The 24,769-nt window shown below is 44.1% G+C and overlaps 1 protein-coding gene and 1 long non-coding RNA gene across 6 annotated transcripts in view; one reads left to right on the plus strand and one right to left on the minus strand.

Annotated features, from left to right (window-relative positions):
- Positions 1 to 1,805: 1,805 nt before the first annotated feature.
- LOC110363700 (uncharacterized) lies at positions 1,806 to 16,741 on the minus strand. Its single transcript, XR_010472370.1, has 4 exons — positions 16,612 to 16,741; positions 13,477 to 13,598; positions 8,093 to 8,217; positions 1,806 to 1,981 (listed from the first exon to the last, which is right to left on the minus strand). It is a non-coding gene; the product is annotated as an uncharacterized LOC110363700 (long non-coding RNA).
- Positions 16,733 to 24,769, plus strand: part of NR3C2 (nuclear receptor subfamily 3 group C member 2) — a 211,674-nt gene continuing 203,637 nt past the window's right edge. For 2 of the 5 annotated variants that reach the window (XM_065061886.1, XM_065061889.1), the window contains exons 1-2: positions 16,733 to 16,874; positions 21,347 to 23,111. In XM_065061886.1, coding sequence (XP_064917958.1) covers positions 21,349 to 23,111 — 1,763 coding nt within the window. In that variant the 5' untranslated portion in view covers positions 16,733 to 16,874; positions 21,347 to 21,348. Of the gene's footprint in view, positions 16,875 to 17,126; positions 17,242 to 18,326; positions 18,467 to 21,333; positions 23,112 to 24,769 lie in introns of those variants that run through there. The other 3 variants (XM_065061888.1, XM_065061887.1, XM_005509081.3) reach the window with 3 other exon arrangements.

The raw sequence follows: 24,769 nt of genomic DNA on the forward strand, positions 1-24,769 counted from the left end.
TCTTGCTCATTTTAAAATAAAAAAATAGCTGAGCCTGTTCTAAGAGCCTTCATATAGCCCCCTTTCAATTTCCCAAAGCATAGCACAAATGCAGCATAAAAAAATGTGACAGTATTTACAAAATACAAAGCTCCAGCAAACACAAGACTATAATCCAGAATAACTTTGACTCTGTAGGGCAAATGGGAGAAATAAAAAAGAGGGATGCTGGGCCCTGGGATGCTGAGGCAAAAAAAACTCCCTGTTGACCATGAGTGAGAAGCAACCAAACCTCTCCACTGACCTTGAGGGAGATGTCCTTCCCATCCTCTGCCCTACATCAGCATCAGCCAAAGTCAAAGATACCACAGATGGCAGCATGCCCCTTGACCACAGCTCCTAACCAAAAGACTACACCCTGTGGTCATGCTGTCAGTGGCCAGTGCAATATCTCAATTTAGGCTCCAGAGACCTCGTGAAAAGTGCACATGGTGATTGCTGCATGTAGTAAGAGGGTTCCTGTGCACCATGTCCTCACTGAGACACCTGCTCTAGGAAGAACTCTATAGAAGGACACAGTTTTATACAAAAACAAAACAAAACACACACGCAACCCCCCCCCCCCCCACACACAAAACAAAAAAAACCAACCAATCAACCAAACAAAAAAAAATGAAACCGAAACATTTTCAATAAATGGTCTGATCACATTCAGTTCCTTCCGTACATGCTGGAATAATCATGATGAACTCTGTCAATGTTAATGGGGGTTTTCTAAGTGTCTGTGTAGGACTGCCTCTGTAATTCAGCATTAATTAGCTGAATCATTATTTCAGAGTGTTACTGAATTATCTTATAATTACACCTAACTTGGTGCTTGTAAATGAGGCAACAGAAGGAAATAGCAATTCTTTTAAATGTACTTAAAGTTAAGAAGGCATAATAAACACTCCATTCTGTCCTTTTTAGGAGCTTTTTTATCTTCTGGAAGATATAAGGCTAGTACAACTGCTTTCATCTATGCCTTGTAGATTTATTACAATCATTATAACAAATGGAAATGAATATTATTCAGGTTTATTACCCTATAGTATAGCTTTATGTGCACACAGGAAACCACGTTGCTTCTTTATCCACTGCCTATGAAGAGAAAAAGAAACGCTTCCTGGGAAAACAGAGTACTGTGATTAAAAAAAGATCATTTGATTCTCCTAATATAACTGTTTTGCTAATAACTTATCTGCTGTGATTCCCAACACAATCAGAGCTAATTGTTGCTCACCAAGAAGCCTCATTACAGCTTGACTGGGGAAGTAGTTAGGAAACACCACGTACATTTTGTTGTCACTGATTCTGCTCTGGAAGTGCTAATTCCGCGGTACAAAGTCTATTTCACCATATCCCCCTGCCTGAAATGTGCAGAAGCAAGGCAGAAAAAAGGGAATATGTTTGTCACTAGGCAAATCAGAAAAGTTTGTCGCACCTGGCTGGTTCAGGTTCAGACTCTTGGGATCAGCTTTGAATGCTGTGGACAAGACACTTTGCTCAGACACTTGCATGTTCCCAAGAGACTATTCAGTATCATTTCATTTTGCAAGTTTTTTTTTGACAGCACAGACATATGTTTATAAAATCATAAAGAAGCGCATTAAGCAAATCTCTCCTTATTCTCAGGCTTTTACTGGAAAGTACTTTTCGTAACTTCTCCGCTCAGAGAAGAGATTGTCCAGGTCAACAGATCTGAGGTCTGCCAGACCAAAGGGGAGTCAATGTTGTGCAACCAGCTGTACCAGCAACCAGACATTTCTTGCGTGCTTTAGTTTTTCAGGGTGTATTCAGAGATTTGCAGCACGCAGCCATAGTCTGCATTCTCTTACTTTTGCCACATACTCCTTATGCAGGAATCACAACATACCTATACCCTCCATTTTCTTAGTGTTTTGACGGCAGAGCTGAGAGCATGTTAGTACTTGACTTCTTCGGCAGCTAAGTGATTCTAAATCTGAAACAAAAATCAATATGTATATATGAGGAATAGAGATACTCGAAAAATCTTTGCCACAAAGAGATTTTCAGCCTGGATATTCTCAAATACATTGCTTCCTCAACACTAAATAATATATGCAGTCTGAAATGACGTATTAGTTTATTGTGGATGATTGCTATTAGCATATTATTGATACAAAGAAGGTATGAAACACTAAATTGCACTCTACTTTTATATCTACGAAAAAAGGTGATTTTCATATCCTGGCATGTTTATTGTTTTGAGACTGAACCTGTTATTTATGAGGGTTCACTCTGTAGTTCTTAGATATGGAGGTGTTTAAAAGGCATACAGATGAGGTTCTTAGAGACATGGTTTAGTGCTAGAGTTAGGTTAGGGTATGGTTGGACTCAATGATCCTGAGGGTCTCTTCCAACTGAAATGATTCTATGATTCTATGATTCTATTGTGATTGCTCTTCTTGCTAGAATCATGATGGCATTCACTCTTCAAACAGAGCAGTTAAATCATGAGAAGAATTCACAGAATGGTTAAACAATTTGGTGGCAAACATAGTCCACAAATAACCACAACTTATGTGTAGTATGCTTTTACAGGTGACAGGAGAATGTTTTTCTTTCCTTGAGTTTCTCAACCATCTTAGCCAAGGTCAATTGATTAAAAATGTGTCACAGCTGGTCTTCAAAGGCAACTTTCTAAATAAACAGCAGTAGTGATCCATTATTAGCAAACATAACGGTCCTGAAAGCTAGAATATAAGCACTTGGAAGTTTACGTGATGAAAACATGAACAAGAGAAAAATTTTGTTTGGGAGGGACCTTGGGCCCTACCTCTTTCCCAAAGCAGGACTAACTTCAAAGTTTCATGAGGCACCTCAGGATCTCACATAAGCAAATTTTCCTTACTTCCCAAACTTTCCAAAGCTCCAAATGGCAAAACACAGCTCTTTGTTCAGCTTACATCCAGAATAGCCCCAGTTTGCGTGCATTACAGTTTGTGACTCCTACGTACAATGCCAGCATCAGCACGGGCAGTAGTTTTACATGTAGATCTGACCATTACCTTGAAGAGCCCACTTCCAATTGTGTATAACACTTCAAAACATTTCCATACTGAGTGAATACTTTTTTTTGCTTTCATCTTAAAATATGAATTTCAGCTGAATTAGCTCAGGTATTTCTGAGGAGCAGACTCAGGAACAATCTTTCTGCTGAAAAACCTAGTGACCTCTCGTAGCTTTGGAGCAAGGACAAGAAGCTGTGTCAAAGAACAGCTTCTCTGTGCAGGTCCACCCATGTTTGGTTAAAGGATGAGCCTTATAAAAGCTGTGATTGAATCCGCTCAGTGTAGCCTTGCTAGCCTTTAACAGATACTGCCTGCAAGAGTGGCAGCCCCATGGAGTGTGTCTGAACCTCACTACACTTTTTTGGAGAGCAGGCCAACACGGAGAGAGGGAGCATGAAGACAGCAAGGAGTTATAAAGACAAGGAAGACAGAGTAATTTGCTCATAAGCTTCTTCATGGTGCTCAATACTACCAGTCCTGAGTGCTTTACAAACCTCAATGATTTCATTTCCACAGAATGCTGTGAACTGAGGTGATACTACTAACACCACTTTAAAATGGCAGTCTAAAACCTGGGGAGATGTAAGACCAAAGTTTCTACTATTCTTGGTATCTGTTCTGAGTCATGTATTTGTTGTTCTCAGAGCATTAACCACTACACTCAGAGTATTAACCACTACACTCAGAGTATTAACCACTACACTCAGAGTTCATTAGCTGCTCATATGTCTGAAAACCAGAAGGCAGGGATGGTCAAGTGTCTGTAAAATGAGGAACACCCCATTAAGAATAACCTGGAAAAAAATGGTTTAAGCATCTACCCAACATCCTGATGGGAATCTTTGGCAGAGCCTGAATAGGAACCAGTTCCCACACTGCAAAGCTCAGCTGATGCTCCCTGTGCACCAGATGTTCTGTTACACCTTCACTTCCAGCTGGACATCCTAGAAAAATCTGTTACGGGCTGGTTTAGAAAAATGGAATTTGCTGAGATGGAAGGATAATTTTAAAAGTAAAGAGAAGGATAAAGTGGCAGGAAATAGTATTAAAATGTTGATGAATATGCTTCATTTCCTCCACTGCTACATCATCTCACCCCTTGGGCTGACTGGTGCCTCTAACTTAGCCCAGGGCAGGCGTAACCCACAGAGCTCTGAGTTACATCTTCCTTGCTCCCATAAGCGCAGCCATTCAGCTGTCCAGAATAATCTCCTGGGAGGTGTTTTTCTTCTCTAGCCCACAATTAAATGACTTTTTCTTTACTGCCTCTTCCTGTTTATGCATTCTTCCTCCCCACTGATGGGGCTGAGTGGCTGAAGCATCACGTATTTCTGCATGGGATGGAGCCCTTCCTTCCCGCCCTCTTTAAAGTTGCTCACTTAACTTTTCTTCTTTGTATCTTAATTAGCACATTGCCAGCTTTAGGCACCAGGACACTTTTTCCTGCTTAAAGCCTCCTTAAAATACAATCACATAATTTTGCACATGAAAATATTTAATGATGAGAGCTCTTTCTAAGGTTTATTCTGTTAAACTTGATGAGATTTTCAATATGCTGCTGCATTAAATCTCTACGTTACATAGACAAATGCAACAAGAGATTTAAGAATGAAATAGTTCAGGCTACACAGTTGGCATCTCAGTTTGTCAGATGAGGGAAATGGCCTTGCACCTGCCTTGATTTTAGAGTGGGAGGTTAACTCCAGTTTTGAGGCATTAGCTTGAGTGCAAATAAAATATGTTTACTCAGTCAGGTTTGAGCATGTTGTCACGTCTGTTGCCTGATAGCCTACATGATACCATGACATTTATTAATTGTGTTGATTCTTACTGTCAGGTTGAACCTTAATACTATAACTTTGGGGGTATTTTTTGTATGTAAATGAAAAAAAAAAAAGGCAAAAGTGTGATATGTTTGAGTTTTTGAGTTCTCTTACGTTCATCCTGAGCTCAGTGAAAACGATCTTACTCTTGGGTTTCTTATTAAGGATTTCATTTCAGAAAACATTTTACATTGATTTCACACTCAGGAACAAAACTGGTGCCAAATCCACAAAATCTTTAATTTCTGATGATCATTTTGTTGGGATTTACTGACAGCAGCCATCACTCATCCAAGCACCCCACTTTTGCAGAGCACAGGTGCAATCAACAATTTGTGGCCCCCCAAAAGCAGAGTCCCACAACAAGCTGTGCCTAGTATTCACCATACCCATGTAGCACAACCCAAATGATGGTTCCTCTAAAAAAGTTCGTCTGACAGATCCAGATATGTCATTTCTTGGCATCTATCTGTCAAATTATTTGGCAGTTCTCTCCACATGAATTGTAGCAGTTTAGCTGCAATAATTTCCAGATCAAAGCTGTCAATCACTAGGCAATTCCCACAAGGACATGCAAAAGGACCTGACGGGCAAATTACCTAAATCTGCAATAATCTAGAAAAGGTGGTAAAGAAAAAAAGCAAGACTTCCCAGATTATATGAACTGAAGTTAAATTACTGTTTGCCTTTCTACAATTTAAGATAGTGAGCTATCATAGCCACTAGATCTGGAGGCAAAATATCTAAGAAGTGAATTGCAATTCATCTATTTCCCTGTCATTCCCTCTCTTTCCAATTAAATATGCTTTTCTTCTCCATTATTCTGAGGAGGCAGTAAACCTCAGTCTAAATGAGCATTTACGTGAAAATCAGAGCTCTCCGAGGCACTGAAACTCTAATACAATATTTGCTTTAATTTGATTTTTCTTCTTGCCTGTGGGAGAGTTTCAATCACATTTGGTATGATTTCTAATTGTACACCTCCTCCTCCTGCAGAGGTCATTCTCTTTCCTAAAAGTGCATCATTTGAGTAGAAAGAATTCCCTTTACAAGTAGACAGCTCAGCAATCAATATTGTCCACAGATGATAATGAGCACAGTCCAATTTTTAATAGGGTCTCTCAAATGTCAAAAAGATCACTTTAATCTCCAAGAAGTATAATCTGTTCACATCACCTGCAGCCTCTTGGTTGTCTCCTTCAGAAAGACTGCTTTCTTAGGCACACTGAAAAATCTGCCCTACCTTATCTTATGAAGAATCCAGCTTCATCATAAATATTTCAAGCAATCTTTACCTTCCTGAACACAAGTGAATCATAGAATAATATTCTGTGATTCTCATTTATTTATCTCTCTGCTTTAAAATACAGAATCATGCACAAAGGTTTAGGACACAAGCATCTTCTTAAAGATATTTAATCCTGCTTTCGTGATATCAATCTTACTTGGTTTTATTAAAATAATCTGGCACATGCTGTTGAAACTGTCTCTCAAAGAAACAAATACTTTCTTTTAAAGAGGGTACATTGGTTAAGTGTATTGCTCAAAGTATTAAAAAATAGTATTTAACACTGTATTTATACAGATACACTAAGCCTTTACGAAAGGTGGAATGATGTACAACAAAATAAAAGCTAAATCAGTAGCATAAGAGCAAAGTTTTAATAATAATCAAAAGAACTATTTTTTTGGTGCTAACCTATGCTATGACATGCCCAAGCACTACCACACTTGATGGCATACTGGATCCAAAGTAAAAAATTTGTTTATCTAAAACACATACACTGGGTCTGATTTTCTGTCCCCATGTTCATCTCCACATGTTATATTGCATGTCTGCAGGTATTACATAAATATATCACTAATTCATACATATATACAGTAAAGTAAGCATCTAGCCACAGCTGCAAGTGTATCATCTGCTTAACTATACCTGTGTGGTTGTGTGCTTACTGATCAGCATGAGTCAATAGAAAAATTAGTGTCCATATCTTTCAGTCAATATATATCCACAGCATTTTGGGATTTGAATTTGTAGTTTCCTCTTTCTTGTAATCTGAAGCTCTTAGCAAGTCATTATTTATCACCTAAAGCAACTGATTTCTCCTGTTCACCTATCTCAGCTTCAAGACTTAGAGCTGTGGGAAAAGCCAGGTTACTTCTGCATAGTTATTTGGCTTCTTTGGGGGAACTTTGGGTTTAATTTAGAAACAGTGTGCATTACCCAGCCTCAGGTCAGCTATTCTATCTGTGTTACCGGTTGGCATATAAACATTCTCTTCCCTACATTGCAAATGACAAAAATCTTCCCATTTTTCTTCTCTTCTTGCTCTTAACAAAATGTCTTTACAAGAAAGATGACAAACATTGCATGTGCGCATTGTATGATAAAGAGCAGCGCAGAGACAGCTAACCTGTCTCCTGAAACCAGGTGAGGGACCAAAAGTGCGGTACCTCCTGAGTTAACATACCGTGTAAAATAAGTTGATTTGCATTTCTGTAATGTATGTACTCTAACTTGTTTTACTTGCTTTTATAGTGGCTGTAGTCCACCTGCACACAAAGAATATATATATTTGCACACAGCTTCCAAGGGCCACGTAGTTTCAGTTGTTCGTATTGTTAAAGACAGGGCAGAAAATCACAAAAAAAGCTTGCCAAGCACTGAGACAGGGTAAGAGTTGTGGCCTCTTGGGCTTGAGAAGCCCACATGAGGGCACATTCCCAAAGATGATGCAAACGCATCATCAGTCAAAGATTCTCCTAACCAGAAATCCCCTGCACCGGTCAGAAAATCCTGACAGTCTGCAATAAAACGCCCGGAGCTGACGGCAACCTGAAGGGGTGAGCAAGACCACCGCACGCTGTGCCAGAGACACTATCACACCACACAGGACTTGGGGAAAGGCTAAAACTGACGTAGCCCTCTTCCTTGGGCTACAGCTTTTGGCTGGACCACTCTAGCTGACACGACTTAGCAGTCACGCCACAGTGAGAGACACTGAAATACATCATCTCCAAATGACAGCTGAGTATCAACCGTACCATGGCTGTATGCCGCTAAGAGATGAATGCTTACAACTGACTTACACTGATACTGAGGAGGAAACCCAAAGAAATGGTGTCTCTCAGTTCTCTGGGCTACCCATTTGTCCAGTCACTTTCTGTTCTCATACAGCACCCCAAAACCTACTCCACCAGAGCCGTGGGGTTTACCTTAAAATCTTCCAGTCTACTGGAAAACCAAGCAGTCTGCTCAGTATCACACTGCCAAAATGTTCCTTCATTTCTTTCTCCATCACAATGAAGTGAAACTTCTTGTTTCCAGATGTTCCACTGCCCTGAAAGCACAAGGCACGCAAAACAGATCAATGCACAAGCATAGCTGCTCTGTGAGTATGTGTTGTTGCCCTACAGTAACTTCCACTGATTGCCTTTATCAGTGCCTTTGTGGCAGTAAGCTTTTCCTGTGATGAGCAACATTTTAAACAGTGTTCATTTCATTCAGTAGGCATTAGCTGTGGGATGAATATTGTTTTTTTCTCCTGGAAAACCCATGTCCTTGAAAAGAAGATATCCATTCACCAGAACCAGGCCAATGTCAGAATATTATTAACTTTAAATCCAACAAGTAAAAATAGCAGGGATGCACAGCAATAACTGGAATCATATTTAATGTCACATTCTAGCAAGCCTTGAAGCAACATGATTATGTGGCCACTGCTGCATCAAACAAGGAATAACCACTGAACACACTTGAAGGCATATACTGTCATTTACAGATGCTCTTTGGGTAAGATTTGTAACATGTAAGTCTGCAGTCTTCCTCTTCCAGCTATTACAAAGGTGCAGGGAGCTGGGGAAGTAGAGGCAAAGGAGGACTGGAGAGCCATTTCTCTGGTTTTGGCAGATTCTCTTACCTGTCACCTCAAACTAAAGCTTTTTCAAACTGCTCTCCCTACTGGTCCATAACAGGAGCGGAGTGTTATGTCTTATTCCCTACCAAGGTCACTGGGACGTAGTGTCGGAGAGCCTCAAATCTTGGCTGTGATGGCACCTTATGAAAAACACCTTTCCTATTTCACGTGAGCCATACAACCTTTCCACCTGAGGACTGTTATCTCTTTGCCAGTCCTTTCCCACCTTCATGGAAATAAACTTTCAGTGTGAGATTTGTGAATGCTTGCCTCTCTGTAACAATCCCTAGGGTTTTTCAAAACCTCCTGCCAGTCTCTTTCCACCACACCATACCCCTTGCTACCCACTTTAGTAGATACCACCACTAAATCTACCACAAAGACCCAAACAGAAAGGGAAAATGACAGGTTTTTGTTGGTGTGCTTCAAGTCTTCGATATGGCTGGGATGGATGGAGGAGCCTCCCTCTGCACTGCACCACCATAAACGAGGACATACGTCTGTCCTCCACGCCTGCATTCATTGTCTTCTTTATTTTGCCTTTACAGCCTAGATTGTAGCCACCTGATATGTCATTACTAATACGAAAACCATGCTGTCAAGTTGCATGTACTCTGTAAAGGCCATAGACACCCATTAATTTATACCACATCTGCTTTTTGTTCTCAGTTGTCCAAATACTTTCTGCATGTTTTCTTGGTTATTTAACACCAAATTATTCTTTACTGTGCGTCAAAACTAAATGCTTTCTTCATACCGCCCTGTGCATTTGAAGTTCTCATATCAATCTAGATTACATGCAATCCCTCCCTCTCACACTTCAATTTAGAGATTATCAAACTAGATCTGGCAATTCTGAACTCTGTATCTTTTTAATACATAAGGCAGGAGGTTGCCTCATCTCTTTTATGAAGTGTTCCAGTAATATCTGGATTCAGAAATTTCTTGCCCATGTCAACTTGTCTCCTCTTTTATTTTAATCAGAACTGGCATGGATATGAACCTTATGGTGTTTTGACCCATTATACCTTCAGTCCTGCAAATCATCCTTTTGGCACGTTTGATTAGAATGGATCAATTAATGGGGACACTTCACCATTCCATGACATAAACGCCTCACTTTTGGTCCCATCCCCTATTTTAGTTCCCAAGAGTCATACCACTATTAGAAGATTTTTTTTTTTCCTGTAATCAAACTGTGATAATTCTTTTTATAATGGTGCAATTATCTACTCTCTTCTGGTTTCACCTTAGCAACCTCAGTGAGTCATAGACCTTTACATCTACTGCATCTACGCCCACTGACGATCAACAAGGAGCGATGGTCCCTGGGACTAATTTTCTCTCCACAGTGGGTTTACAAGGAAGCACCTGCTTAGAACTAGACACCCTGTAGTACAAGCTTTGAAACAAAAATGCAAACATGGAGTGCACTGCCTAGTTTATTTATTCATTTGTTTTTGATTCCCAGTAAAAGGTGGTCTAATTCTATCTCTCTTGACAGTGCAAATGATGTTACAATCACTATTATTACAGTTATATAAAAGTAGTATAAATACTGCAAATCCAGCTCAGCATCTCTAGTTCCTTAAGCAACCCTGGGCTTGCATTCACTATTTTTATACACTCCACTTATGGAAAAAAGTAACGCTCAGGACTTGAAAAGTGAAGCTCATCTACAGAACTAACACTATGTTGACAGGTGTCTTTTGCTTTAAACGGAATAAAAAAAACAGATTTAAAAGATCAGAACCTCATCTTACATTTAGGAGTAGTCATGTCTTCTGTGAAGCTGTTGGAACACAAAAGATTTCTGATAGGCTGAATTTTTCAATTTTAAGTCACGTACAGGGAACATAATTAAATCACATTGAGAGAAATTCTTGTTTGCTGAACCCTCTATCACTCCTGCCCTGGACCAACTTCGACTCTTTAAACAAACGAGATTCCCCTCGAGTCCTGGCTGATCTTCCTTTAGAAATCTTGAGAGGGATATATAATTTCTACTTTGTGACTGTCTAGCCAGAGCTGAGAATGGAATGCAAAATAAATTTAAAAAGAAAAAAACATTTGGAATTATTTTCATTTGGCCACGCTCCTGCCTCTTTTGTGTTTGCTTTCCATGTATATATGAAGGAATGAATTTTGTTGTCAGAATTACTCATGAAAAGCAAAGTTCAAAGTGGTGAGTGCATGAACAGCATGCACAGAAGCCAAAATGTAAATGTGCATGTACAAGAATTCATGCCAGGAATTCTTGCACGTCCGTGGAATGTGACTCTCCTGACCAGGCTCAAGCAGGCAAGGTACTATCAATCTTTAGGGGCTGCTGCTAATCCATATGGTAAAAAGCCCTGACAATGTGGGTTTTCTAAATTAATTTCAATAATGAATACATTCAAACAGACCACAACACCTTTCCTTCCCCAGACAACCAAATGTGTTTTAACTATACATCATTCATGCTCATGCAGCAATCTTGGGAAGGCAACAGCTGAAAAGGAAACCTGGTCCTGTGATGAAAGGCAATGAGCTGGGGTTTGGGAAGTACCAAGCTTTGTCATCACCTTCTTAGGTGACCTCAGATAAATCCTTCAATCTCTTCATTCCTCCACTCCTTGCCTCTAAAACAGCAATAATACTGCTCTTCTTTCCAGAGCTCTGAAGAAATATGTCTGCATGTTACCTGTATGCTGCAGTGACATGGATTGTACAAGCACCGATATACTGACAACATCATTTTTGGAAAACAAGCTGAGCGACTGTCGCTTATGCATACTCCAGAAGAGATCAAACCACAGACACACAACCGGCTTGGTCAGGATATCTGCTCTCACCTGTGAATCACTCTGTTTATTTGCATGTTTGGGGCAATTAGGGACAAACTCATCCAATGTGTCAAAATTTCTGCCACTCTGGGCTTGTGGGCCAAGTATTGGCAAGCACAAAGAGAAAATTTTGGAATGCATGACCTTTGGTGACCAGATATTTAGTCTAGGCCAGACAAATTCTGGTGTGACCCTCATGTTCAAAGCCAGGACACTCTCTCAGAACACCGAGTTATGGTTTCCATGTGGCAAATATATCCCTTTCTCAACCAAATCTGTGTAAATCAACATGCATCCAACAAGGACCAACTCTTTGTGTCACGCAAGACCAACAGCCCAGCTTGGGCCCAGGTGGCACATTGAATGAGCTCCTCCATCTGGACCACAGCCTACATAGGAAGCATGTATTTAATATACGAAAAAAAAATCAACAGACTACATCTATTTAAGAAAGCAGTGTAACTTCTACTTCAATAAATTCTTTATTTTCTGTCTTAGCAGCACATGTTAAATTAACACTTTTCTTGAGCAGTCTCTTAACTCAGCTTCATATCATTGCGCTCTCTGGCTCCTCTTCACTGTACATTTTGAGGACACCCAATCAGAAATCTCTCTCTTCAGGATATAATGCTTATCAAAAATTTAGAAAACAAAGGTCTTTCAAGTCTCAAAATGAACGCTATCATTCAGGTTAATACCAAACCATACCTCATTGCATAATATCTGAGAGCAGGTAATTTCAGGATTACAGAAGAATCTGGAAAATTATATAAGAATTCTCCTTTTGCTGTAGGAGCTTTAGCGCTGCACCTTCATTCAATCAAGAAGGTAATTTCCGCTACACAGCAAGTTTCAAATTCTACTTATGACCTTGGTCATTATGATTTTAGTACTAAACTATTCCACAGTAAGTATTGCTACCACAACTGTGAATAATCATCAAAATTAAGTAGCCTATAGAGTGATTAAATAATTTCCTCCAATTTACATTTGATATGTTTATTAAGTGCTGGAGGGTGTTTTTTGCTCTCATATTTTTACTGCTGTTAAACACTATGTCTGGATTTTTTTTGCATAGGGACAGTACTACTATGTTTACTACAAAATTTTAATCAGATTACAGTATGAGTTAATATTTGATACTGTAAAAATGCCAGTAGGTAGTAGATAGATAGATAGATACAGTTAGATGCCACTACCTTCTGTTGTTTGTAATTCATTAATATTGAGGTAAGTCTAAGTCCTGTGGCAATGAAAAATGTTTTTAATGTTCTAGTTTTTACAAATTACATTTTCTTACGAGTAATAGTGTGAGTAGTAAACAAGCAAGAAGTTGACTACAAACAATGTAAATAGATACAGCAATATTAAAGCTACAAAAATTATGTGTTAGTAACTTGTGTTCTGTTTGCCCTACCATTGTCAACATGACCTATTAGTCAAAATATATAGCTCTTTGTGAGACATTTTTATTTTGGACTGGATGAAATTATCAGTGGTAATGGTCAGCAAAAACTGTGATTTTAAATGTATTGGAAAGCTGTGTTTTCAAATGCATGTCTTGGCCCTTTACACAAGCAAGTAGTTGCTAATGCCAATATGCATTAGCGATGCAATTGTACTATACTTAGATGTGGTTCAACCACAGTTATAACATGGGCCATTAAGGAGCATTAAAAAGAAGACAAAAAGAAAGAAAAGAAAGAATCCAGGTTAAAAGGGAACATGTTCTGTTGCTCAGCTAAAAGATTTATCTATAATTAGAAGGCAAAATTGTTCAAAATTGGACTACATACATAAAGTATTGATGTCTCAGAGAACATAAGCATACCATATAGAAAACATGTTTACTTACATTTTCCCAGGGCTTGTAAAGAATTCTAAAGACTTTCAGCACAGCTCAGGAAAGCAGAGCTTGAACACAATTAACTGGTGAGTTGGAGAAGACTGTGGGCTCCTCTCTTGGAAGACTTGCACCTGTTGAACAGGGAAAGTAAACTCTAACCTGCCATGCCCAACATTTTCTCAATGTCTTCCCAAAATGCAGCTCCTCCCGATCAGCTATAAATCTCACATAATCAAAACCACATGAGCCAAAAGGTATAAAAAAATTAAATCTAGCATAAATAATATCGGGTAAAGGAATAATAATAATATGTGAGCATGTGATCATATGCTTCCCTGGGCTGGAGCTGGAGGGAAGCGGGAAATGCCCAGCTGCCTTAGTTGGAACTGACTCAAAACTTCATCCGCTTTGGTTCAGTTCTCAAAATAGGGCACATGACCTCTAAGTAAGACAGTACAGTAGGCTGCTTTTACACTGCATCGCCACTCCTGCAGCCCCTAATACGAATTCGCTCGCTTTACCGAGCATGGGAGGAGGTAAAATTTGACGCTGGCCGAGTTTCAGTGTTATCTTTTGTTTTGTAATGCATTATCCACAGCAAATTTACCGCTATCTTTAGGAACAGAGATGACATCTGCTACAGAGTGGCTTACACTTGTCTGTCTGCTGCTTTCCGTGTCATGTGTCTGACATGAGTTAACCTCGTATAAAATCTAATGCGAGGAAAGAGAGTTGCTCGTTGGAGGTGTCCGTGCTGCTCCTCTTGACCTACTTGGAAAGCTACGACTCAAGTCTTTGTGGCTTCCCCCATTGCAACACAGCTGCAGAAAGCAGGAATGGGACCACTTTTAACAGAATTTGAAGTGTTCTATATATATTTGTATGTGTTTGAATAGCATTATTTCCAAACCTTGCAAAGCCCATTCGTTATTTTATCAAGCCCACTGTAGGTCCTTTTTTTTCATGGAATTGGCATAATGAGAAAAAGATAGCCTTTTCTCTTCACAGATAAAGATGCAAATTGTGTTTTATAATCTGACAATTATGTAGTTTGATTTTTTAAAATAAAAAAAGATAAACTCCCTTCCCTGTTTGAGACGAGATCTTAGTTGTTAGTGACAGCTGTTAAAATGCTGCTAAAAATAGATATAGTGTCAACCACTAAAAAGCTAAGTGCTCCTGTGAACCACAAGCAGAAAATAAATGAGGTTTGTACTGAATTTGTGGAAAATCTGTGAGCATCTTGCATGTACAGGGAAGGGTGCTTCATTCTTCCAGCAGCCATCTCTGTATGTAACACAATGTGGGGAAAAAAAATCAAACATTTGGTATTAAGACAGAGGATAGATATATTCCATGGATTTTATTTTCTCTCTCCCTTTTGTTCTTAAAAAAAAAAAAAAGAAAAAAAAAAAAAGGTGATGCAAGACTAAGACTACCTCCAGGCATTTCAGATGCCTTTTTCATTTACACCTTTGCCCTGCAAAAAAAAAGAATGGCAGGAAGACTAAGACAAAAAAAGCACAACCAATCAGCCAAACACCATTGGTATAAATTAACATAAAGTAGTTGAGCAGTTTTTGATAGACCAGCCAACGTACTTGGGTGCTTTTTGCAAGACTGATTTGTTGGGTTACTTGCAGAGTTGCATGGGACTTTCCTCTGCCTTGGAACTGCAGCTTCCAACCCATCCGTGGTAGCTCTGCTCATTTAATAAATTAGGTGTATTCCAAACCAGATGTATGACATTAAATGAGTAAAAAGAGAACAGAATTGTTCACATTTGATGTTATAATACATCTCAGTAGGTTCCTCCTTTTTAGCTACATTATAGCTAAAAATAGAGCACTAGTGTAGGCACAGTGAAATATGATTTGCTTCCAATAATATAGCAAACTAATTGTGAAATTAAGCAATTGAACGTGCCGTTATCTCCACGTCTGGCCTTACCAGTACTTTATGCTTCTGTGTTAACATCCATCAAGCTATCCACAAACTTTGACAGATGCAAACAACAGCTGATAAAATATTTGCCTTTTCCAAGGCCCGGATCCTACAGAGGCTTCAGCACAGGTAAAACTCCTTCTTTGTGAGCAGTCCTTAGTCCTTTTACATGTTTCATGACTCCACTGAGCGTATTAAAACAGGGCCAACTTTTCCGTCCCTCCAAAGCCTTTTTTTTTTTCTTAAGACGTTCAAATGAAGCCCCGAACTTACAAATAATCAGCTTTAAAAGATCCTAACCACAAGCGAAATATTAATTTTAAACCAGCATCGATGTTAGCGCCCATTTTTTGTTTTAATGTCTGAAATCAGGATGGGTTTGCTCTACCGCAGCCGCAAGAGTGCCGCGGAGATGCGCCTCCCCCTCCCGGCGTTACCCCGGGACGGCGAGGGCACACCGGGGGTGCAGAGATGGGCTCGGCTCTCCCCCGCCTGGAAGGAGCGGGGAGGGGGGCGTAGCAAGGCGCAGGCTCATCGCGGGGTCGCAGCCTCCTCCTCCCGAAATCCCGTCTAGGGGCTCGCCGGTCCCCGCAGCCCGCTCGGGGGCCGAGCGGAGCGGTCGGAGGCGGAGGGGGGTGGGGGGCTCCACCGCCGCCAGGGCCGGGAGAGACGCTCCGCCTGGGGAAGGGCGCGGGGAGACACTCCTCCCCCGCTGCCCGCCCTGCCTCCCTGCCGCCCGCCCTCCTTCCCTTCCTCCGGCGGCTCCGCGAACCAGGAACCGCGGCGGCGGCGGGCTCCGTGCGTGAGAAACCCCGCGGCGCCGCGCCGCCGGGAGCCGCCGGGGCGGGCGGCGCGGGAGGGGGCGGCGGGGGCGGTGCGGCCGCCGGGCGCTGCGAGGGGCCGGGCGGCTCCTGGGGGGGGGGGCGGCGGAAAAAGTTTACACCCTCGCCACTCTCCTCCCTCCTCTTCCTTGGTGGCGCAGATGGGAGTTTTACCTGGAATGACATAAGTTTTTTTTTTTCTTTTTCGGGTTTGTTTTTTTTTTTTTTGGAGGGTGTCTCCCTTTCTCTCCTCCATCCCTTTCTCCCCGTCCCCCCCCCCAAAATCACCGCGCTCCCCCCACCGCTGCCGGTGCTGGATCCACCCCCCTCTCCCCTCCGCCGGCGGGCGAGGGTGTGACCCGCGGGAACACCCACCCACCTAGGCGTCCATGGTGGGAGCTGTCCGTCCAGCAGCGCCGAGCCGAGCGGCGGGCACCCCGCCGCCTGCCGCCGCTGCAGCCCCCTCCACCGACCCCGCCAGCAGCGCCCTGCCCACTGCCAGACCTGCTCGCACCCTTTCCTCTGCGTACTTTTTTTTTTATTTTTTTTTTTTTTTCGGTGGCGGTGCGGGCTCTCGGATGGTGTGCTGTCAGTAGCCGGGGGCCGTGCCTCCTCCCGTCGCGCCACCATGTCGTAGAGGAGGTGAGTGCATCGCGGACCCTGCGCGGGGCGAGCAGCGACGCGGGGGGTAGCGGGGTACCGGGGCGGGGGTCGGACGGCGGGCGCTGGGCGGGTGCTCGCTACACCAGCCAGCTTATCCAGGTCACGGCCAGTTCCGTCCCCATCAGTGAAAACTTCGCGGGAAGGACACGTCCATTGCTCGGCAGCGCCAGCGCCGCGGGGAAGCGCGGGCGGCTGCTGCTGCTCCGCGGGTCGCGCCGCCGGCGCTGGGAGCCGCCGCCTCGGCCCGTCCCCTCCGGGGCCGCGAGTGCGGGTCGATATTTGGCAGCATATGAACATGAGAGGGGCACGTGACACCCAAAATCCTGAGGATGTTTGCGCTTTCGCTGTGAGTGTTTAATACAAACCCCGCTTTTTGGAGCATACGCGGATCTCTAGGTTCGCGTGCCTGCGTGCGCGCAGGGGGCGATTTCGGGCGAAGGTGCGTGGTGCCCCAACGCGATGCGCGGCGGTGCCACTTCCGGACGGACTCGGCACCCCCCGGCCCCGCTCCCAGGGACACCGCTGTCAGCCTGCTGGACGCGGGGCCGCCGAGCCGTCCCCGCCGAGCCGGGGGCGCACCTGAGGCGCGGGTCGGGGCCGTTCGGAAGCGTGCGTCAGCGGCTGCTGGGGGCATTATTTACGGAGCGAGTTGGGAGCGCATCGCCTGAAAGTTTGCTCGGCGTCTTTTTTTTTTTTCTTTGCTGGGAAAATGGTATTCCTGCAGTCGGGACGCGGGCACTGGCACACACACACACTCGGGGGAGCCCAGCGGGATGCGCGGCTGCCGCGGAGCGGAGCCAGCCCGAGGGGGAGCAGAGGACGAGTCCTTGAACCCTCCCGCGCTTCCACTCCCGGCGCTCCGCTCCCCGCCCCCCCCCCCCTTTTTTTTTTCTTTTTAATTTTTCGGTTAAATCACCGCTGCAGCGGTACGGTGTATATTCATGCGCCGCTGAAAGGCGGAAATCCCGGGCCGGTGGAGAGGCGATGCTCGGCCCTCCCGCCGGCGCGGGCACCGGGCGGGGGCAGCCGCGCCCCCGAGCACCTCACCTGCCCGCGGGGGGCCCGGCCTGCCGCCCCTCGACCCTTCTCTGGGGGCGCCTCCGGGCGGGGCGGCAGGTGGGGGACCCCGGCTGGGCTGGCGCCCAGGAGCTGCGCGGAAGCTGCGCGGCCGCGGCGGCCCCTGCGGCTTTAAGGAGATGCGTTTTCCAGCCTGTGTCGCAGCAACTTTGTATCAGTCATGTCGCCCGGCGGGTGACTGACGGCGCGCCCCAGCCAATGGGACGGCGGGCTGGCCCCAGCCGCGCGGCGCTCGGCCTCCCGCCCGCCAATGAGAGCAGGCGGCGAGCGGGACGTAAACTTGAACTTTATCTGGGCATGTGACATGTTTTTAAAGGACTTGGCACCTTTTCCCGTCCTCTCCCGGGTGCCGCTCCGTGTCACCGGGCGGCGCGGCGCAGCGCGCCTGGGGCGGGCGGGCAGACGGGGGAGGGGAGGGTGAGCACCGCCCGCCCCGCCGCTCCGCGCCGCCCTCCGCGCCGGCGGGAGCTCGGGGACGCGCCCCGCCGCAACAGGTACCGCGGGGCTGGGGCCGAGGCGGGGGGCGGCGGGACCGGGGGTGCCGCTCTTCCCCGACCCGCTCCGGGAGTTGGGGCCGCCGCGGCGGGGGAAAACATTGAAGGGCTCGGCACCGGGGGCGGGGGAGTGCTCCCCTGCGTGCCCTCTGTGGGAGGGGTGTCAGAGTGGTAACCCAGACCCTTTCCTCCGTGAAGGGTGGGGAACGGCGTTTGCGCGGAAAAAAAAAAAAGCCTTTTCGCTTCGTTTGGGTGTCCGGGCGGCAGGAGGGAGCAGGTTTGGGCTTTCGGCCCACCCCCCCCACCTCGCCCCGTTCCTTCCCCTCCCCGGGAGGCGTCTGCGAGAGAAGGAGCTCGCTCGCTTGCAGGCACTGTTGGGTTCCCCCACGCGTGACAGTCCGGATTGTGCATGCAGGAAAGCGGGGCGGGGAGGCTGTTAGGGGTGCAAGTCGGTGCCTTCAACCTGGGAGCTGCGGCGATGCTCCCCATCGCCTGGGGCGGGTGGGGAAATAGGAGTGCGCGCGGACTGCGTGGTTGTTAACACGCGTATGCGTGTCCCCTGCTCCGCGCTCGGGGTGCGTGGGTGGCGGTGCCGGCAGCCGACCTGCCTGTGGTGCTCCGCGGAGAAAGTGGGGAAAACCCGAAAACTCTGATCCCTTGGGCATTTCTGTGTCGGCGAGGCGGCTCGCAGGCAGCGAAACTTCCCGACAATTGTGTTTACAAACACCGAGGAATAAGAAGCGGGTGGTCACTTGAGCCATCGTTTTGGTTTTTATGAAACTGAATTTATTTCAGATCTTCCTGTATCTAGGTGACCTTTTGGTTGCAGGGATACTAGGTACCATTTGATTTTTTTATTTGACCGTTGCTGTGAAACTGGTTTCATGCCTGATTGATTGGAGACTTGTGCTGCAGAGGGCTGTGTTTGTTGATATGTTTGGGGGAGAAATACATAACTCACAGTGTCTGATCATTTCTGGTGTGTGTGTGGGTCTGAGTAAACTACTGTGTTTGTAAATATAAGCTTTTTTCTGCAAAATATCAGGCGTAGATGGTCTCGGTTCTGATATATAACATAGACTTGGTTTCTGTTGTTGTCTGTGTATGATTTAGCCCGCAGTCAAATTCATTTAGTGTAAGTTGGTAAAAAAGCATGTCCGTGCAGTAGGTAAAGTGTGGATACCGTGGGTAAACATGCTAGCCAAGTTGTAATAACTTCTACTTAGAAGAGCAAAACCAAACCCTTACACTATCAGCAGCCTGTGAGATGATTATTCATTTCTAGTATCCACTGAGGTGCTTGGAAGCAAAAGAAACCAACGCTCCTAAAAAAATCCCTTTTCCTGCTGCATCCTTCCTAATTTATATTTATCATTTTAAACTGAACTCGTGTCAGTCCACAAATAATCTCTCTGCTGTTTTTTGATCCTCTGGGATATGTTTACCAGACAGTGCCTCTCTCTCTAGAACTGCAGGACCAGGGTATTTTAATTTATTTTTTTCCTTTGTGTGACCCAGATTTTTATTCGCTGAAGTTTTAAAGTATATTTGCCTATTGATTATGTAGGAAGTTGGAAATTTACTGCTGTGGAAGAGGTCGCTACAGAGCTCATGCACCCCTGTAATTTTAGGCCTGTAATTGAAATTTTCTGGTGCGTAGTGGTTCTGAGGGTTAAAATTCACTTACATCCTAATTTGAAGCCTTAACTAAGTTTCCTGGTTTTCAGAAATGCTGGTCACTCGCAGCTGCAATTGATTTCTCTAGGAGTTAGGCTTGCTCAGCACTGAAGTCAGGCAGGTGATTATCAGGGAGTGACTTCATGTGAAAATAGGCACATCTGTCTGAAAATTTTAGGCTGTAGGAATGTGATTTGATGCATACGATGATGTTCTAATACAATTTGTGCTTGAGGGGGATGTAGGCATAGGGCCATAGTTCTGCGTAGGGGCAAAGAAGTATTTGAGTCGTTCATTTTAAGATTTTTGTTTTGTTTTTATAATTTTACTTAAAACAGCATTTTTAAGTGTTAAATAAAGGGATTAAACACTAAACTAAATATTGAAAAATTAATGCATTCTGAAAGAAAGTATTTGCACAATATTGATATTGTAACTATTGGCACTTGAGTTTCTACAGTTCTAACGATACTGTGAGCCAGTTCCTTAAAAAAATATATATGTATGAGAGTTGCTGTTACTTATATGTAATTTTCAGAATAACTGAGGCTAGGTCATGCGTTTTGATCCCTGCGTTGAGAGAGTGGCATACGGGATGGGAAGGATTTTTTAGGGTCTGTTTTGGAACAAGGTTTACATTTTTGTACGTATTCCTCTTGCTGGCTGCCACGGAGGTTTGCAGAATTACGGATCCATGCATCCCTGCCTCACTTGATGCCCCTCCTCTGTGCACTCAACTTTTGCACTACTACTCTCCCCACCCAGCCCACCCTTTGTGTCTCCTCAGGTGATTTTACAAGCAGTTTGTACAGCCATGAAGGGGCAAGTCAGCTGGCACCAGCCATGGGGCAGCAGCTGGTGGGAGTGGGTGGTGGTTGTGCTAATGTTGCCAAGTGGTTCTTTTTGAGGCAGGGAACAATAATTAGGGTCTTTTCTAACTGCTGACCGGTCTTCTCTCAGAACCCATAGGGCTGTCATATCCATGAGACCTTTTCCCTTGGTTTGATTGAAATTGAACAAATGGTTGAGAGATGATGGATGGGGCAGAGAAACCAGGCTCGCAGGCAGACAGAGAGGAGGATAGACAGAGTGAGCGGATATGCCTTGTTTCCTTAGGAAATTAGGAAATTTCCTTAGGAAGCCACACTGTCCTGTCATTTATTAATTTCACTTTTTTTTTTTTTTTGTGTATGTCTTTGCTAGTTATGGAGACAAAAGGATACCACAGCTACCCAGAAGGCTTAGATATGGAGAGACGGTGGGGTCAAGTTTCTCAGTCTGTGGAGTGTTCCTCTATAGGTGCTGGAGAGCAGACCAGTGACAGTAACTATATGGAGATTGTAAATGTAAGCTGCGCTGCTGGTGCTTTTGCGAACAGTGGTGCTCAAGGAAACAACAAAGAAAAACCTGAGCTGCTCTCCTGCCTGCAGCAAGACAGTGCTCAGCCTGGTGGTCTTTTGCCCTCTGACATCAAAACGGAAACGGAATCAAAGGAGCTGTCGGCGACGGTGGCTGAATCCATGGGTTTGTATATGGATTCGATACGAGACGCTGATTATCCCTATGATCAGCAGAACCAGGGGAGCCCGGGAAAGATCTACCAGAATGTAGAGCAGCTGGTGAAGCTCTACAAGGAGAACGGCCATTGCTCTTCTCCCCTTCACGGCACCAGCAGGCCCTTGAGGTCTTTGATGTCGGACTCTGGGAGCGCGGTGAATGGTGGTGCCATGCATGCTGTTGTCAAAAGCCCTATCGTGTGTCAAGAGAAAAGCCCTTCAGGCTGCAGCCCTCAGAACATGGCTTCCTCGGTGTGTAGTCCTGCTGGAGTTAACTCTGTGTCCTCAACTACTGCTAACTTTGGGAACTTTGCCGTGCACAGCCCTATTGGCCAGGGAACCCCTTTGTCACGTTCACCCAATGTTGAAAACCGGGGGTCTATGTTGCACAGTCCCGCGCACGTTAGCAGTGTCGGGTCTCCGCTTTCTAGCCCTATAAGTAGCATGAAATCACCAATTTCTAGTCCTCCCAGTCACTGCAGTGTGAAATCTCCCGTCTCAAGTCCTAATAATATCCCTGTGCGATCTTCTGTGTCCAGTCCTGCGAACCTGAACTCGAGGAGCTCCATTGCCAGCCCTTCAAATGCCAATAATAGGTCCACTCGTTCTAGTCCAGCAGTCAGCACTGTGGGATCCTCCATCTGTAGCCCTGTAAACAACTCTCTAGGCTTCCCGGCTTCTGGCACGCCAGCGGGACCTAGCAGAAACCAAGATACCGTTCCCAGTCCAGAAACAAAAGACAAGAGTGCTCAAGACCTCACCTTCCCAAAAATGGAGGAAATGGAGAATGCCATCTCCAACAACAGCCAGATGAACCTTGTGCAGTTCATCAAACCCGAGCCAGATGGGTCGTTCGGCAGCGCGTGCATTGGAGACAGCAGCAAAATAAATTCCGATTCCCCCTTTTCAGTACCAGTGAAGCAAGAGTCAGCCAAGCATCCTTGTTCTGGTGCCCCTTTCAAAGGGAATCAAACAGTAAACCCTTTCCCATTTACAGATGGCTCATATTTTTCTTTTATGGATGACAAAGACTATTACTCTCTTTCTGGGATTTTAGGACCACCTGTTTCTTCATTTGATGGAAGTTGTGAGGGTAGCGGTTTTCCAAATCCAGGCCTACCTGTGGGAATTAAGCAGGAGCCTGACGATGGCAGCTATTACCAAGAAAACAGTATCCCATCCTCTGCCATTGTGGGTGTAAATTCAGGTGGACAGTCGTTTCACTACAGGATCGGTGCCCAAGGCACAATATCCTTGTCGCGGCCGGTGGCTCGAGAGCAAGCGTTCCAGCACTTGGGCACCTTCCCTCCCGTCAGCACATTAGTGGAGACCTGGAAGTCGCATTCGGAGTTGGCATCCAGAAGAAGCGATGGGTATCCAGTTCTAGAGTACATTCCAGAAAACGTGTCCAGGTGAGCAGGCAAATTGCTTTATTTTTTCTCCCCCCCCCCCCCCCCCCCCCGCCCCATTCCCCTTCTTCTCCTTCATTAAAACAAAAAAGACATGAATTAAAATGGGAACAGGGGTGGTATTTTTCAAGATGATGCCAAATTCTTTGTTTGCGTTTCAATTCTTATCATTAGATTTGCTGGTTTTTTTTGCTGTATTTTACTTTGCCTTTAATAAAAACAAAGTGCTTGCTTTAATATTTAAAAATAACATATTCTATTGTTGTTATATTTGAAAGTGTAGCTTTAGTATGTTTATGAGCTCTCGCTACTATAAATGTTGTTTTCCCCATAATGAAAGCTTAGTAAAATTGCTCTCATGTGTCCTATAATGGTTATTCCTTCTTAGCTGGTGCTTGAATGTGTTGTACCTCAGATGAAATGTTGAGATGAGAATAAGAAAATGATAATGCAAGGAAGCTGTTTTTCTGAAAATGCATGGTTATAAATTTGCACCGGACTTTCGCTGGTTAAGTTTAAAAACTAAACCTTACAAGCCTGTGGCAACACATTATTTCTGTATTTTAACTGTAGGAACATTTGGTTTGTATATATAGAAAAATGCCTCCAGAAGGCGGAGGGCTGTTAAAACTTGATGCATTCAAAAAAGATAAATGGATAAACTGATCTCCTCACTTTTGGTGGAAGAGAACTGTGCAAGTGTCATTTGAATTTGTGTTTCTTGGCTGATTGGTGGAAGCATGTACTTCTTCAGCAAACAGGTGTTAATGTGTCTCATAAAGGACTCTTACTTTCATAAAGCTAGCTAGTTTCCTAGTCAATATTACAGGTTATTAAGCACATTTGACAGCATGACAGAGTTAGAACAGTTTGTGTTTTTGTGCGTCAAGCAGGCTCACCAGAGGTTTTGCCAAAGCTCAGTGAAACAGGCGATAACAGAATTTGCATTTACCTTTCTCCAGTCTTTTTTTTTTCTCACCATGAGATATGCAGCTGCCCTCAGTGAATAAAATGCCTGCCTTATTCTTGGAGTGGGGTGAAGAGAATGTATGGTGTTTTCCATATTTATATGATGCTAAATATTTCTGAAAAAACAGTGTTGCAGTGAAAAACATAATACCTAAAAAATAATGGTGCTTTCAAGGAGAGAAAACAGTGAATCTACCGGGGAGGAAAAAAATACATTAATTATTTCCATTTTATTCTGAGACCTGTGCAATACCCTTACAATCTCCTTAACATTTTGCAAGCCATACTTCATTTTTTCTTTGGCTATTTCAAATATGGTCTCTAATGAATGCACTTTTACATATATCTTTCTCAACTTGAAAGGGCTGTATCCCACCTTCATGCTGAACTTTGCATATAGCTGGATATTTTTTGTCATCCAGGCTTGGCTTAAATGTGGCTTCTTGTATCAAGGAAGATGAAGTCACTGTTTCTATTTCTAGTTATTTTAACTGTTGAAATTGTCATAAATTGCATTATTTGCATAGTGATAAAAGTTCATCAGAAGACTAATGGAATGCCTGAAACTGAAGACCGAATATTTTACTGCTTTTGCAGTTGAGCACTGTTATTTGGGCAAGTAGCTCCTGCCACCCATAAGAGCTCTTGAGTAAGTGCTGCTTGCGCTAACTCAGTGTTGTCGTCCCTTGCAG

Source organism: Columba livia, chromosome 4 (genome assembly GCF_036013475.1).
Source record: "Columba livia isolate bColLiv1 breed racing homer chromosome 4, bColLiv1.pat.W.v2, whole genome shotgun sequence".
NCBI lineage: Eukaryota > Metazoa > Chordata > Aves > Columbiformes > Columbidae > Columba > Columba livia.